This window comes from Rhinolophus ferrumequinum, chromosome 3, assembly GCF_004115265.2.
Source record: "Rhinolophus ferrumequinum isolate MPI-CBG mRhiFer1 chromosome 3, mRhiFer1_v1.p, whole genome shotgun sequence".
NCBI classification, from domain to species: Eukaryota; Metazoa; Chordata; class Mammalia; order Chiroptera; family Rhinolophidae; genus Rhinolophus; species Rhinolophus ferrumequinum.
Window position 1 is genome coordinate 61,654,862 of NC_046286.1, and position 16,920 is coordinate 61,671,781.

Here is a 16,920-nt window from a genome sequence, read left to right on the forward strand (position 1 = left end):
GCTGACTGTCTTAACCAGTAACCTGCCTGTACTATCCCACAAGGAACGATCACACTGCTTATTAAAATTATTAGATAACAGCAACATTCATTTTGTGGATTTGTTAATTTGGTTTCTTCTCCACTTTTAGACAAAGTCTGATATAAATAGCTTCCTCCAACAGTTTTTACAAAATAAGACTAATTTGCAAGAAACCAATACTTGCCTCTTAGAAGAGAATGAAACTCACGGTCTTAAATATTCTTTAGCCACAGCATTATTTGGTGCTACATATAAGAATATGCAATGAGAAGTTTCAAATCTGTGGAACTGATGTGGCATGTCTCTGGGTCAATTGAAGATCTTACGACAAACCCAGATGATGATTTCTACAACCCTGGGGGTTTGGTGTACTAATTGCTACAAACATGAATATTCCATTCGTTACCAAAGTAGATTTTCTTTGTGTTCAATTCTTGGTTTTCCTTTCATACTACTTGTGCCACGGCCCAAGTTCTCTGGTGGGAGATACATAACAGGGGCACGGTTTAGCAACCAACATAATGAAGTTTATGGGATCAATTGTGCTGTGCTGATTACTTTGGCTAATTTTCCAGTTAAAAAAAACGATACAAACATGTTTTTGTTTTTTTTCCCAGGTGACTGCTACATTGAGAAACTTGGTTGATTCACCACTAGCAAGAAGAAAGTTGCTGAGCATCAGTGCCCTTCCCCAGCTCTGCACAGTGATGGGACAGTACTTGGATGACACTGATGTCTGCACCAACATTGCCAGAATGTTCAGGTAGGTAGATGAGGAAAACAAGGTAGCCTTACAGAAATGCCAATGCTTACATTTCAGGTTCAGTTGATCTTTAATATTGGTGTGTGTGGCAGACACGGAAGCCTATTTTTCCTTCTTCTCCTAGCAGCAAAGGTAAATCTAGTAGCCCAAGTTTAAAATGAATGATTTAAACTAATGACTCCATTTCCTATGTATTTATAATGTGATTCTAAACTCATCGAGTGTAAGTCAGTTTAGTTCTTTGGTGAGTTGTGAGTTATCCTAGTATTTTTACAAAACAAACAAAAATTTCTGTTCACTTTTTAGAGGTAAAGAACTCTAACAAAACATGGAAGACTTTCTGATTCACTTGGAAACAATACTTAAGGATTTTAACTCAAAGAGGGGACCATTGCTTAAAAAGTCTGATCTGATCATTTGTAATAGAAGGTTTATTTTATTTCAGTTATTTGGACTCTGGCTCATACGTTGACTAGTCATGTTTATGAGCTTACTTTATTGCAGAAGTGACGGTCATCTGAATTCAGGTTGCCTCAAAGCAAGATGCCATTAAATTTCACAACAGGCTTTAAATTATGCATTTGTATTTCCTCCCTCATTGCTCTTTGCAAGTGTTTTTATGTAATGATTCTTCTCAAGAGATCTGGGCCTTTCTTGAACTATAATAAGTAATTATTTAAAGAAATAGAAAATTTCCTGAAAACTGAATTGGTAATTGACCCCAGTTTGAGAATGTGACTCCAAACCACACTTTCCTAAGCTTTGTTCCGGGTACTTAATGACTCCTATTTTGAAGTACTAGAAAATCATAGAGTTTATTTTTGTGTATGTTGGTATGTAGGGATCCAATTTAATTTTGTAGGGATAGTATGTAGGGTATGTAGGGATAGTCATTTGTCCCAGCACCTTTTAGTGACCACATCATCTATTTTTCACTGATTTTAAATGCCTACTCAATCAAACAGAAGTTTCCATACACTTGTAGGTCTGTTTCTGGGCATTCCTTTGGTCTATCTTCAGACCAGTACCACACTGTTTTTACTATTATAGATTTAATTTGTCTTGCTATAAAATAAGATGAATCCATTACTTCTTTTCTCCTTTAAGATCGAAATTCTTCCACAGCTAAATCATATTCAATGGTGAAAAGCTAAAAGCATTTTTCTGAAAATCAGGAACAGGACAAGGATGTCCACTTTCACCACTTCTGTTCAACATAGTGTTGGAAGTCCTAGCCACAGCAATCAGACAAGAAAAAGAAATAAAAGGCATCAAAATTGGAAAAGAAGAAGTAAACCTGTCATTATTTGTAGATGACATGATACTATATAGAAAGAACCCTAAGATTACACCAAAAAAACTATTAGAACTGATAAATTAATTCAGTAAAGTAGTAGGATACAAAACTAATATTCAGAAATAAGTTGCATTTTTATACAAAAATAAAGACCTATCAGAAAGAGAAATTAAGAAAACAATCCCATTAACAATTGCATCAGAAAATACCTAGGAATAAATTTAAACAAGGAAGTAAAAGACCTGTACTCAGAAAATTATAAGACATTGAAGAAAGAAACTGAAGAAGATACAAGTAAATGGAAGCATATACTGTGCTCATGGATAGGAAGAATTAACATCATTAAAATGTCCAAACTACCCAGAGTACTCTACAGATGCAATGCAATCCCTATCAAAATACCAACATTTTTCACAGAACTAAAACAAATAATCCTAAAATTTATATGGAACCACAAAAGACTCCGAATAGCCAAAGCAATCTTGAGGAAGAAGAATGAAGTTTAGAGATATCACACTACCAGCTAGCAAACTATACTACAAAGCTGTAGTAATCAGAACAGCATGTTACTGGCATAAAAACAGAAACACAGATCAATGGAACAGAACAGAGAGCCCAGAAATAAGCCCACGCCTGTAGGGCCAATTTATCTATAACAAAGGAAGCAAGAATATACAATGGGGTAAAGAGAGTCTGTTCAGTAAATGGTGTTGGAAAAACTGGACAGATACGTGCAAAGAAATGAAACTAGACAACCTTTTCACACCATACAAGTATACAAGAGTAAACTCAATTGATTAAAGGCTTAAATGTAAGGCCTGAAATCATAAAACTCCTGGAAGAAAACATAGGCTGTAAACTCTTTGATGTCATTTTTAGTAATTTTTTTTCTGATATTCTCTGTGGGCAAGGGAAACAAAAGAAAAAATAAGCAAATGGAACTGTATCAAACTAAAAAGATTTTGCACAGCAAAGGAAACCATCAACAAAACGAAAAGACATCCAACTGAATGGGAGAAGGTATCTGATATCTGCTAATGATACATCTGATAAGGGGTTAATATCCAAAATTTATGAAGAACTCATACACTCAACACCAAAAAAAACAAACCAATTAACAAATGGGCAGAGAATGAATGACATTTCGCCAAAGAAGACATACAAATGGCCAATAGACATACGAAAAGATGCTCAATGTCACTAATGATCAGAGAAATGCAAATTAAAACCACAATAAGATATCACCTCATACCTGTCAGAATGATGGTCATCAATAAATCAACAAACAAGTGTTGGCGAGGATGTGGAGAAAAAGGAACCCTCGTGTATTGTTGGTGGGATTGCACATTGGTGCAGCCACAGTGGAGGTTCCTCAAAAAAGTAAAAATAGAACTACCTTATCACCCAGCAATTCAACTTCTGGGTATTTATCCAAAGAAATCCAAAATACTAATTTAAAAAGATATATGCACCCCTTTTTCACTGCAGTGCTATTTACAATAGCCAAGATATGGGAGCAATTTAAGTTTCCATTGGTAGATGATTAGATAAAGAATATGTGGTACATATACACAATGGAATATTACTCAGCCATAAAAAAGAATGAAATCTTATCATTTGTGACAACATGGATGTATGTAGAGGGTCTTATGCTAAGTGAAATAAGTGAGACAGAGAAAGACAAATACTATATGGTTTCACTTATATGTGGAATCTAAAAAACAAAATAAATGAACAAACAAAACAGAAACAGACTCATAGATACAGAAAACAAACTGATGTTTGCCAGATGGAAGGAAGGTTGGGGGGCTGGGTGAAAAACGCAAAGGGATTAAGAATTGCAAATTGGTAGTTATAGTCACAGGGATGTAAAGTACAGCATAGGGAATATAAACAGTAATATTGTAATAAGTGTATATGGTGCCAGGTGGGTACTAGACTTATCGGGGGATCATTTTGTAAATTACATGAATATCTAACCGCTATGCTGTACATGTGAAACTAACATAAAATAATATTGAATGTCAGTTGTAATTGAAAAATTTAGAAGAAAAAAAATATTCAAAGTCTTCTTTTCTCTTCCTTACAAATTGGAGAATCAGCTAAGGTCTATGATAGGATCTTTGGGGTTTTTCATGGGCCTGTACTAAGTATGTAGAGTAACTGACATCTTTATGATATTGAGTCTTTCATCCATAAACATGTATATCTTTTTTTATATCTTTCAATAACATTTTATAATTTTCTCCAAAAAATTTTACATGTCTTTTGTTATGTTTATTTCTTCATGGCTTTTACTGTAATTAAGAATGCAGTTTTTTTTAAAAAATCATTTTCTTATAGGTTGTTGCTGGTGTGTATGAATAGTATTGATGTTTGCTTATTAATCTTGTATTCAGGGACTTTGATTAATATTGGATCTAAGCGTTTATCTGCAGATTCTCTTGGAATTTCTATGTGAGTTGTCGAAAATAAGATTAATTTTTTCCTAATTATTACAACTGTTCGTCTTTGTCTCCACTTCTTTCCTACCGCATTGCTTAGGATGTCCAATACAAAGTTGTGAGGGTGTTGGGCCTGCTTCCTTTATCCCAACTTTAAAGGAAATATTCTTGTGGTTTATCAGTTGAAAATAATATTTGTTGTAGGGTTTTTTTAGATACCTTTAGAAGGTTAAGGAACAATTTTCTGTGTTGATGGATGTTAAATGTTCTCAAATGCTTGTCCTGAATCTATTTTGATTATATGGATTTTCTTTTTTAATTTATTAATGTAGTGGATTACATGAATAGATTTTCTCATGTTAAACCACTACATTTTGCTAGGTTTGGTTAACTAATATTTTGTTTTAAGATTTTTTTTTATCTGTGGTTATGAATTAGATTGATCTGTACTTTTCCTTTGTCAAATTGGCCTTGTCTGGTTTTAGTGTCAAGTTTATATCCGCCTCATAAAATGAGTTTGGAAAGCATTCCGACTTTTTTCTAGAAGAACTTGTGAAAATGAAACATGTTTTTCTTGAAAAATTTGTAGAATTTGCTTGAAAAGCTATTTATCCTGCGTGTGTGTGTGTGTGTGTGTGTGTGTGAATATTGTTGACTGCTGATTCACTTTCTTTAATGGTTAAATATCTAATCACATTTCCTATTTCTATTTGTGTCAGTTTCAAAAGTTATATTTTTATATGAATTTGCCCATTTTATCTGTTTTCAAACAATATAAAGTGGTTCCAAATATTCTCTTATTATCCTTTTAATTTCTGTTGTATCTCCAATTATGTCCCCTTTTACTTATTTTCTTATTTAACAAATACTAATATAGTGCCTACTGTGTGCCAGGCAGTAGTCTAAGTATTTTCCAAATACTAATTTATTTACTCCTTATAACAGCTTTAAAAATTAAGCACTATTATTATCTTCATTTTACATATGAGGAAATTGAGGCAGAGATCTTCAATAGTTTTCCCAGGTCACAAAGCTAGTATAGTAAATCATAGAGCTGCAACTCAAACCAGCCAGTCTGGCTCTCAAGTTCATACATTTAACCACCGTTACATTACCTCTTCATTGTTGATACTGATTTTCATTCCTAATTTTGATTATTTATGTTTCTCTTTTTTTCTTGTTCAGTCTTGCCAAAGGTTTGCCAATTTTTTTTTTACCAGTTTTTGCAAAGAACCAACAGATTCATTGATCCACTCTATTATATGTTTGTTTTCTATTTTGTTTCCTCCGTTCTTACCCTTATTAATCCCTTTCATCTACTATCCTTGGGTATATTATATTTTTCTTCTAACTGTTTTAGTTAGAAACTCAATTACTTTCTTTTCAGTCTTCTTAAGGCTATAATTGTCCTCTAAATACTGCTTTAGCTACACCCCACAAATTTTGATTTGTAGTGTTTTTTAGTATTTGTAGTATATTTAAGTATTTTTTTATGTTTCTTTGACCCACAAGTTATGTTTTTAAATTACCAAAAGTATGTTTTTTAATTAGTTTAAAAGTTGATTTCTAATTTAATTATACACTGACCAGAGAATGTGATCTGTGAGATAGTCTTTGAAAATTTACCGAGATTTGTTAATGGCCTGTTACATGGTCAACTTTTTAAAATATTAATGATGTTTTACCTATTAATCTATCAATTAATGAGAGATTTATGAACATCTACCAATTTGATGTAAGTTTGTTAATATTGCCTTGTGGGATTTATTTGTGTGCATGCTTCCTTTTTAAAGAAATTTTGAAGCTATTTTCGAGGCTTTTTGCCTTAAGATCTATTTTTCCTGATATTCATATATCACTACCAGCCTAGTATATTTAACATTTGCTACTGATGAGGTCCCAGAGGAATTACTGGTTGGTATTCAACCAGATTTTGTGTAAATGTCTTGGCTTCCATTTTCTGAACCACATGCGTTCTGTAAATTTACACCATATATATGTGTTAGAGGCTTCAGATTTCTATTTTTCAAAGAACTTTTTTTATTTCCCTGCTCCATGACCCCAGAGCCAGAGCAGACAGCAAGCCTCCATGAGCCTTCTCTGGACTGGTGTGTGGAGTATTTTTAGATTCCTTTTTATGCACTGGGCAATGTTTTAAAGGACTGCATTTAAAGTAACACTATGTGTACTTGAATTTCATTTTTTAAAAAAACTTTATTTTTATTTTCTCATTTGGCATTTCTGCAGCAAACTTACTTCTTACCATGACTGCTGTGTTGCCTTGGCCAGCTATTCCAGATGTTATGCCTTATTTTTGAATCTGATAAACAAATACCAGAAGAAGCAGGTCAGTTGTTCATGAATTAAAATTTCCATGTGTCTTTGCATCGGTATATTCATGTATGCCCATGTGGAATGATTTATGTTTTAAATGTAAAGGTTTCTGTTAGAATCTTCCATTAGATGTGTAACGGGCTGGCCCAAGAGGCAGAGAATTACCTGCAGGAGTTGGGGAGGGAATGGTTTGAGGCAGAAAAGGCCTCAGTAGGATGTTGATGTGATAGCATGATTCCTGCTTTAGGGAGGGGGTGGGTGGATTACCACAGTGTTGTTCTTCCTAATGATCTGTAGACCCCTACATGAGAGTCATCTTGGGTGGGGGGGCATACTGGTTATTTCCAGACCCCACCCCAAGCCTACTGAGTCAGATGGGTGGGGAAGGGCTTGTCCGTCTGCATTTCAACAAAAACCACAGTGACTTCTGATGCCAACCAAAATTTGGGATACTCCAACACTGGGTATATTCTAAAGATTCTTCTAGCACTGAAATTCTTCGACCTTGTATTTAGAAGATGAAATTTCTAGGTAAGTGTTTAAGGGAAATAATTTGGTTTTAATGGATTGAGCAAAAATGTGTATAGTTGTTTTTAAAAAGGAAGAACTCACAAATGATTTCCCTTTGATAAAACTATATTATTTACTACAAATATAAATTTTTATTATTAATATAAATTTTTGAATAATCATTAAATGCACTCTACTTTTATTCACCTTTACAAATGATTAAAGTGACATCAACTCTTTAGGGGAAACATTTTATACACAAAGACAATATTATACATTTCAAATATGGTAAATTTTCAAAATCATATAGTAAGTTTCATCAGTTTACAATTAAACAATTTATGTGTATACTAAGAATATTTGTGTATGTTATTATTATATTACCTATATCAAAACCACCTCAAAACATAATCCCTATTTGCCACAAGTAGTATTAAATTTATTTTTTACCCAGCCAAGTACTTCTGCTGAGAATGACTAAATTTGTCAGATTTTACACTATTATTAACTATGAGGTATAATCAAAATATACAGTGAATGTTTAAATAAAAAAAATTATTACAGTAAAAGACACATTGCCATTAATCCCCCTCAAAATACTCCTTCTCGCTTCGAACACACTTATCCCATTGTTCTTGCCACTTTCTAAAGCAGTTCTGGAAGTCCTTTTTCGTGAGTGTCTTTACTTGTGCTGTTGTGGCAGCCTTGATGTCCTGAATCGATTCAAAACGTTTACCTTTCATGGTCATTTTGTCTTTGGGGAAGAGCCAGAAGTCGCGCAGTGCCAGATCTGGTGAATAAGGTAGATGAAGACACACCGTAATATTTTTATTTGACAGAAATTGCTGTACCAGGAGAGAAATTTGACACGGAGTCTTTCTGTTGTGATCCAAAAATATGGTGAATGCTGCTGCGGAGTGCCATCCAATGAAAAGGCAGGGATATTCAATACAGGAAGTGGCATGTGGAACCTTAGTAACACTATGTGACAAGTTTCAACTTGTTAGGTGCAGTCAGTCGGGTGTGAGCTACCGTTGAGAGAAGGTGTGTTTTCAAGTGTGCCGTAAATCATCCTCCATCATGACAACACTCTGTGTCACACATCACTTCTGGTATATGGCAATTTCTGTCAAATAAAAATATTACGGTGTGTCCTCATCCACCTTATTCACCAGGCACCATGCGACTTCTGGCACCATGCGACTTCTGACTCTTCCCCACTGTCAATGATTCAGGACATCCAGGCAGCCATAACAGCGCAACAAAAGGCACTCATGAAAGAGGACTTCCAAAACTGCTTCAGAAAGTGGCAAGAACAATGGAATAAGTATGTTCGAAGTGAGGGGGAGTATTTTGAGGGGTATTAATGGCAACGTGTCTTTTACTGTAATACATTTTTTAAATTTAAACATTCACCATATTGTTTGATTCCACCTCATATTTATTCAAAGGTTACTGATCTCTTTTTGATTATAGAGATGATAGAGAAAATTCTATGCTCTTATCATACCATTACTATATCTTAAAGATGATAAAACCTTGCTTAAAGGTTTATTTTTATTTAATTGTTAAAAACATTTATAAACATACACTTAAATTTCTGATTCTGAGTATTTGGATTACAAATGCTTTTCCCTATGCATTTTGTATTTTTCTCATTGCATACTTCGAATGATTTTAAGGTACAAGAATTTGCCAGGTCAAAGAATGAATTTGCTTAATCTACCTTAAAGGATTCACAATCTGTTGTTAATTTAAGTGTCCATTAAGCATTTATTAATTTAAATTTTGGTACAATATACTATCACAACTATAATCTTTGGACAAGTGAATTAATCCCATAAAAAATGAGGCATTCTATTCCTGATTTTCTTTTTTAAGGAAAAAATTTAAATGGTATAAAAGATAGTTTTTCTGATAGCATTAAAAGAATTATTTTAGATGTTATACTTAAAAAAAGATTTAGTTGTGGATTTTATTTTGTATTTTAATTTTATAGATTTTCATTGTAATTTTATTTTGCCATCATTATTCTTTTCTGCTTTGGTATTTTGGTCATGGATGACTTAGATGACTGTCCCCGGAGAAGACCTCTTTGCCTTGCATTAGAATTTTCAAATATGGACAAAAGAAGGCACTTCTTTTTTAATAGTTTGATTTCAAGTTGTCATAACCTGTAATTTTTTAAAAAGGAAGAAAATCCATCAGTTGAGTGCTGAGAAATAACCCTATTGTTTTATGGCAATTGCTAGTAGATACTGTTTTGTTTCTCTGATTGTAACTTAGATGATGGCTATGTTTAGCAAACAGACAAAACTTCTAGTGGCTTGCCAACAAGAGACACTTGAGGTGTTAGTATTGTTAACGGTGTGCTTTTTCTGATTCCAGGGACAAAATGTCTTAAAAGTTTATTGGCATCAAATTTTACCATACTTCTCACGAAACTACTTTTCACTGTAAACCAATAGTTATCTGCAAAGCAAAATTGTTGTTTAAAAGGCCATGTTTTTCTCTATTAATTTATATTATAACTTTATGTTCCTATTAAATTTATTTTGGTCCAAAATAGGATAAAGAGCACCTTGCAAACTATGTACAGTAACATATTGTTTATTCAGAGCCATTAAGGAAATGCATAATTTATCTCCTTAATCACCAAACTTATTTTAATTGTTGTGGTGAAAGTCATATTCAAATATGTTACATATTTTCTTGTCTTCTTAGAAGATATTAAAAATTATTTAACCTCTTCTTGATGCCAGAGGTCAGTATTATTAGTGTTAATTATTGCTCTAAAGGCTGTTTGTCCACACTGGGAGTGTGTGAGTCTATTGATGAGGTTCTTTAAATGTCTGTGTCTTCTTTTTGTAGATTTCTCTCTTCCCTTTCTAATGGTTGTTACCTCTGCTTTTGGTAATGGTTGCCTGCTTTTTGCAATTATGTATTTGCTTGCAATTAGCAGGGGAACCTCATAACAAAACTTGTTAAAAGTAACACCTAAAAAAGTCTAAACTAAAATGGAATATGAGTAGGCCCTTAGTGAGAAGGGCCTAAGGGACTCATGAAATTTCTCTTGCCACTTGTGATCTTCAGAAGACAATTTATATTTCAAGATGTAGCTCTCATATCCCCTTTTCTGTGAAGCTTTCCAAGACTAGTCAATTCCTTCCTCATTGGTACATCATTTAAAGACTTTAAGGTAGCTAGTACACCCAGCTAGTACACCCAGAGCTAAGAACCCAAACACTGTCTCTGATCTTAAATACTTCACTACATATTATTAAGAAAAATTATCTAGAAGTTAGAAATAGAGTGTAGGGTGGGAGCTGCATGTCCTAACAAAGTCATGCTAAGGCACTGTTTAATATGCAGGGCTTAATTCTCCAGGAGAACATATCTGTGTTCAAACTTGCTATTGACTATTCGATTAGAACCCAGACTATAAAGTTATACATTAATTTGTAGATTTCTCTCTGGTAGATAAGATAACCTCAAAAGTTATGGTTTTATTACCTTGTAGGCTATTAGCCAGGTGTGTATCTAACCTAGTAATCTTATTCCAACATTCTTTTTAAAACTTGTGAACACCCAGTTCTTTGATTTTCTTGGAACCAACTTACCATTGTATGGGCTCCCTCATTCATGAGATGAATGATTTTTTAAACATGTTAATTTTATATTTGTATGAGGATCATGTTGTTAACTTTATTAAAATTATACTTGGACTCTATACTGTCTTTTACTTGTATTAAAGAATGGAATGTTACCATTTTGAACCATCTTTGACTTTTTTTCTGGTAAGAGAAATAAATATATAGTTTATATTCAAAACCAAATTATTTTAGAAGAGCAGGGAAACTCTCCAGGCTACCAGGAAGTAGTCAGGTGTCCCAACTACTTCCTAAAATCATTAACCGAAAGCTCCCATAGGTCTTTGTAAATATTTCTTTTGTGATTCTCCGAATGGCTATCATTTGTGTAGCTGCCTCCCCCACACTGAGAGTTCCTAAATGATACAGGCCCTGTCTGGATAAACCTGAGCTGATGCTTCACACAGTAGACTCATGCTAAGCACTGAAAGAATGGATTTTGAGTATGCGAAATGCTTTGGAATCTGTAAAGAATTATAAAATATTGTTTCTAGTATTCTAGCACTTCTTCCATAAATATTTACTTTCTTCCTCGTTTGGAGGAGGAAATAATAATCCCCCCCCCCGACTCTTCACATTGGTGGGCTGCCATACAACAGCCAAACAGAAGTGATGGATTTTAAATTATGTCAGTCCAGCATGGCATCTTAGGCTTATGTTCCCCTTGGACCAGGTGGCCAGTTGAATATGATTTGTTTCTCCTCCTTTCCTAGAAATAAAAGTAATTTCCAGAAATTCCACACCGTGTTCTGATGTGAGTGTATTAATCTGCTGTGGCTAAGCACTTTGGTACACCTGGGATTTGCTTGGACGTTTGAGGCTTTGAACTGACCTTTGAAACATACATCAGCTCTCCAGAAACTTTTTAAATAGGATGATCACTTCCGATGACTATATTTGTTTCAGCTCCAGGAAACATTTCTGCAAGAGTAATTTGGGTTGTAGACATAGACTTTGGAGGCTTTGTTAGTCTCTTAATATTCACAGCTACCACCAAGTGATTAAATAGTCCGAAGGAGTCTATGGGATGTTACCTTATCTTTGTTCTGAGAGATTAGACAGCTTGCCTGTCTTAAAAGTCCGAGGACTACATTTGGAATCTGCAGAGATTTCATTTTTCTGAGACTCATATTTCAATTAAATCATGTTTGTGACTAACTGTATTTTCAAAGAACATAGAAACAAAAATCTTTTTTAAAAAAGTAAAAGAAAATCCTCTCTAGTAATAAATGAAATATCTCCTACACGTACCTCTTTAAGTGATCTTATCAGCCGGCTGAGGCACTGTGCAGGAAACTGTGGCCAGCTGCTTCTATAGCCCACCAAGGGGGAAATCTTGCGTGTAACCAGGTAAGCACCAAAGGGAGAAGTAGAACATTTCCTCCCCCATTTTCTGTTGTTTTCAGTTAAAGGAGAAAATAAAAGAAATTATATGAGAAAAATGACAAAAGTAAAAATTTTCCCCATTTTTGGACATTATACATATTCATCTCTTGTTGAGGTAAATTCTGACTTCAGTATATAAGAACGAGTCTTTTAAAATCTGATTCTATCAAGTCAGTTGATAATAAGAGGTTAGGGATGAGGTTTTCACTTTTATTTTCCACACATCTGTATTGTGAGATTTACAAGGAACGTAGATTCAGATTATTCTTAAAAAGCGATACTATAAAAACAGTAGGGATTATGGTGGTGAGATTTCTAATTCTTCCTTGATTTAAATCAGTGGCTCCTAAACTTGGCCTATCATCAGAATCACCTGGGGAGCTTTAAAAATATAGGTTCTCAGGCCCCACCCTGGAAGATTCTGATTCAGGTCTGGGATGGGGCCCAAGAACTTATTTTTAAGAAGCTCCTCAAGGGATTAAAATGAGCAGCAGGTTGGGGAACCTGTATAAATTGTTAAGGTGGTTCCCGAAAACATTTTTCTCCAGTGTTGACAGCAGGGGTTTTTCTACAAAACCTCAAGAGATTTTAAAATGATTAATCAAATCAGCCACACAGGGTCAGTCTTTCTCTACAGGCGTGTGGCTGAAAGTGAATCTCATAAAGCAGGAAACAAATTGGCGAGCGAGGCAGGTGTAAGCTTCCCCAGTAAGGGGTGACAACCATACACCTTTTGCACCAGCAGCTGAGGTGTGCTTTCTTAAGAGAAAAATGGGATGGTGCCCTAGACTCGTCCATGAATTTTCTCTGCCAGACTTGTGTCCAAACACATCCTGGGACCAAACCCACTGCGAACACTGATAGCGGTCTGATGAGGCTTCCGGCACTGGTCAGAGTGGGCCACTCAGGAGAGGTGAGTACAGGGCGTTCTCCCGCGGGCCCCTCAGAACGGCTTGCCCGTATCTAAACTCTGTAAGTTTGCAACAGTTAAATTTGAGGAAGATGAGTTCATTTAAAATAAAACACAAGGTCAGGTTTGCGCCACCCCTCTGTGCACACAGCCCTGCACTGACGTAGGCCTGTCTGTGTATGATGGTCATGGGATGAGCCAGGGGTTTCTGGCTCGTCAACCGTCTTAGAGAAAAGGAATCCGCTCCTCCCAGCGCTAACAACGGACGTCCTCAGGGAGAACAAGGGAAACGTCTTTGGCTCATGTCTGTGAGGTTCATTTGTCCAAGATCCACGATACAATCAGTAACTCCAGTTCCCATACACACAATAAGTGACACCAACACATAACATTTCAGTGGGCTTCATGCAGTTTGAAAGCTAAACTTTAGCATTAGGTAAAATGTCTATTAGAAATGCTGACTGAAATTCAATTAAATGACAAATCTCATTTAAGAAATATGCACGGATCGTAAGCTACATTTGGTTCAAACCAAATGTGCAGACAGATGGGCCTGGTAACGAAGGCAGGACCAGGGTCCCCAGCAGCCTTGCACAGCAGAGCCTGCCTTAGGAGGTGCCTCTGACGTCAGGCGTAGCTGTTTTTAGCATCTCAGCAAAATACATTTGGGTTTGTTTTCTGGAAGAACATGAAAGGATTTCCCCCATTTCTTCTGTAAATATCTGCTGGGCAGGAGATCTGGTAAAATGCCTCAACTATGACGTTTAAGACTGGCAATATTTTGCAAAGGTCATGGTCCAAAAAGAATAACCTTTTTCTATGTTCCCATCACTTGTGTCCATTGAACAACTGTCTGTGTATCCCTCTCCACTTAGAAATGGCCATTTTTGGGGGGTCGGGGGTGCGGGTTAAAACAGAACTTGCAGATGCAGGACCATCATCAGGGCCTTTGCAAACAAGTCTGGGAATCACCAGACATGTCTTGCTTGTGTTGGCTGCTTTGAAAGTCATGCCTCTCTCATCCATTCAGATTCCTGTGAGGGTAAGCGGCTGTCTCCAGCCATGTGAACACTGTCTCATTTGCAGTGCTTCTGCACTGTGGTATTGAACATGACGCCTGGAATGTCTGGACAGTGTGAACCGAAAGCACACAAACATCTGCCATTTTTCTAGCTGTTCGTCTCCAACACAACCACAGCCTTTCAACAGTCCAGAGATAACATGACCTCTCTCTCTCCCCTCTATCTTCTTTGGGGCCAGTGAGGATTGGTTAGGGAGGCCCCTCCGCCCCTTAACCCGGCGTCTTTATATGGTGACTTGGCTCCCGGCTCCCCCTCTGCCTCCTGCCTAGCAGGATTGTGCCCTGTGGCTCTCTTCCCAGCCCCTCTGCAGGCACATTCCCAGTGGGTGCCGAAAGCATTTGGCCGAGCTTGCTCCTTTTTCCGGCCCTGGCCTTGCTCTGCACCCCTGACCGGGCGGGCGGGCAGCACAATGAGCCCTCAGCTTGTTCATTCTTTCCAGCTCCTGCTGCTTTGCCCTTGTGGAACTGGCTCTTCCCCCACTCAGCACAGAACTCAAATGCCTGATTTATGTCTGCTGACTTAAAGAACGGAGCCCACTGAAATTCTAGCACCACCCTGGTGCTTTGAGTGATACCCACATTCTGAAGCTTACAGTGGATGCTCAGTAAATGATTGCTGATGGAATGGAATGGATGGATGGAGGCATCAAATATCATCTCTTCTGGTTTTTAAATGATTTTCTACTAGATTCTGGGATTTGAGTCTCAAATGTCACAGATTCTCCCCCTTGTGTGTAGTTCAGCACTCATGCAAACTTTTGAGCCACTTCCAGCATGCTGGGGTTGATTAGCATTTTTGCAGTAGTGCAGTCTGTCTTCCAGAATTGTAAAATGTATCTGGTCTTCTGGCCACCCGTAAGCTCAATTCATGTTGGGGTTTTTGATTGAGGGTGGGAAGTTGGGTAAATGTTGCAAATTTCAAATCCTGATTCAGCTCTCAGATCAAGATTGCATGAGAAGATTCTAACCAAGTTTTAAACAGGGCATGCCGATTGATTTTCTGGTTAAGAGAAGGTTCCAGTTTTAAGCATATTTACAGCCTCTTCAATTTCAACTCATTCTTGAAAGTCTTTCTAAAATGTTTTCCTTTACTTAGAAGTAGACCTCTGCTAAGAGCAGTCTCCTGAACATAGTTCATTCTTTCTGTGACAGTTGGAGGTGGTTAACCTTCCCCATGGTCAACATTATGAACTTCGGTTATTTTAAGGTACAGTAGGAAGGGTGTGGGAGTGGGGGAGTAATCTGTTCACAGTGGCTGGCTGTGGGTGGGGATTAGCGTGAGATAATACAGAAGTGGTCGCACGGGGCCAGATGGTGCATTAGATATTGGCTTTGACATTTATTAGGCAGTGGATGTTTTTGAGCAAGGAGATGATATAAGAACTGTCCTTCAAGAAGTGGTGTTAATATTGAACACACAGAGAGGAGCCCGTCAAGGGTCTCTGACGAGTCTCACGTCAGGTGAACCAGAGTGGGCATGTGAAGGAGGGACTTGGAGGGTATTTGTAAATGACAAGAGTGGAGGGAAGTTGGTGACTGGTTGGTGAAGGGAGTGAGATAGGGAGGAATCAAAGATGGTTCTAGGGCTGAATCTGGCAGTTTGGGAAGATGAGAGTCATTGGGAATGAGAAGATGGGCTGAGGGTGGTTTGGGAATCCATCCAAGTCCTACCTCTTTTCTTCACCAATGTTGGACCCTGGGCTCAGTAAGCCTCCTGAAGCCTCAGTTTCCACATCTCTGAGTAGGGGGAAATTTCCTTCATTGACTTTAGGCCAATCTCTCTCATGTGGAAAGTAACATCCAACAACCACACCGCTGCTGTTGACACTTGACAGAGACTATGGCTCAGCAGTGCCCTGCGCCTTGTTTGGTTCCAGTTAAAGTCATTTTATTTATAATCGTGTGGAGCCCATTCAGATTGAGTAAAGTGCTTACTCATTAGGGCACAACATATGTGCAACTAAAGAGAACATCCCACGGGTTATAACTGGAACACATGGTTGGGGTCAGGCTTCCTACAGTAGGTATACCTGTCTGAGCTCTGGTTGGCTGTACCTGTTGCTAGGCTGATTCCATTTTAAGCAAAATTAGCAAGTCAGTATGAACTGGTTATACTAGACTGCCTTCTATATGTATATAATTATATATATATATATATATATATACACACATATATATATATATATAAAATCTGATTTTATATATATGTGTATATGTATAATCTCTCCTGATTCATCTTCATTTTGCTGTTTCAAAATTACATAGCTGTGGTAGGAATATGCAACTTTGTGTTAAATTTAATAAAAATGCTATAAAAGTGGAGTGTTGATTTATAGGTGGTTCTCAGATATGGCCTAAGAATAAAAGAGAGAATCTATACCTCAAAGGAGAATTGCATATTGATGAAAGAGTTTTCTGCTGTGGAGTTCGTTGTCTCCACAAATCAATTATTTTGGCCATTGTCCAGTTTTTCAAATCTTTATAGGATGTTTATTAAGTGACATTGTGTAGACTTGAGATGAAC

General features: G+C 36.6%; 1 protein-coding gene across 5 annotated transcripts in view; it reads left to right on the plus strand.

Moving 5' to 3' along the window:
* The window catches only part of ARMC2 (armadillo repeat containing 2), a 177,447-nt gene that overhangs the window by 71,305 nt on the left and 89,222 nt on the right, over nucleotides 1-16,920 (plus strand). For all 5 annotated transcript variants that reach the window (XM_033097821.1, XM_033097793.1, XM_033097784.1 and 2 more), the window contains 2 exons: nucleotides 639-784; nucleotides 6,773-6,872. In XM_033097821.1, the coding sequence (XP_032953712.1) occupies nucleotides 639-784; nucleotides 6,773-6,872 (246 nt within the window). The remainder of the gene's footprint in view (nucleotides 1-638; nucleotides 785-6,772; nucleotides 6,873-16,920) is intronic.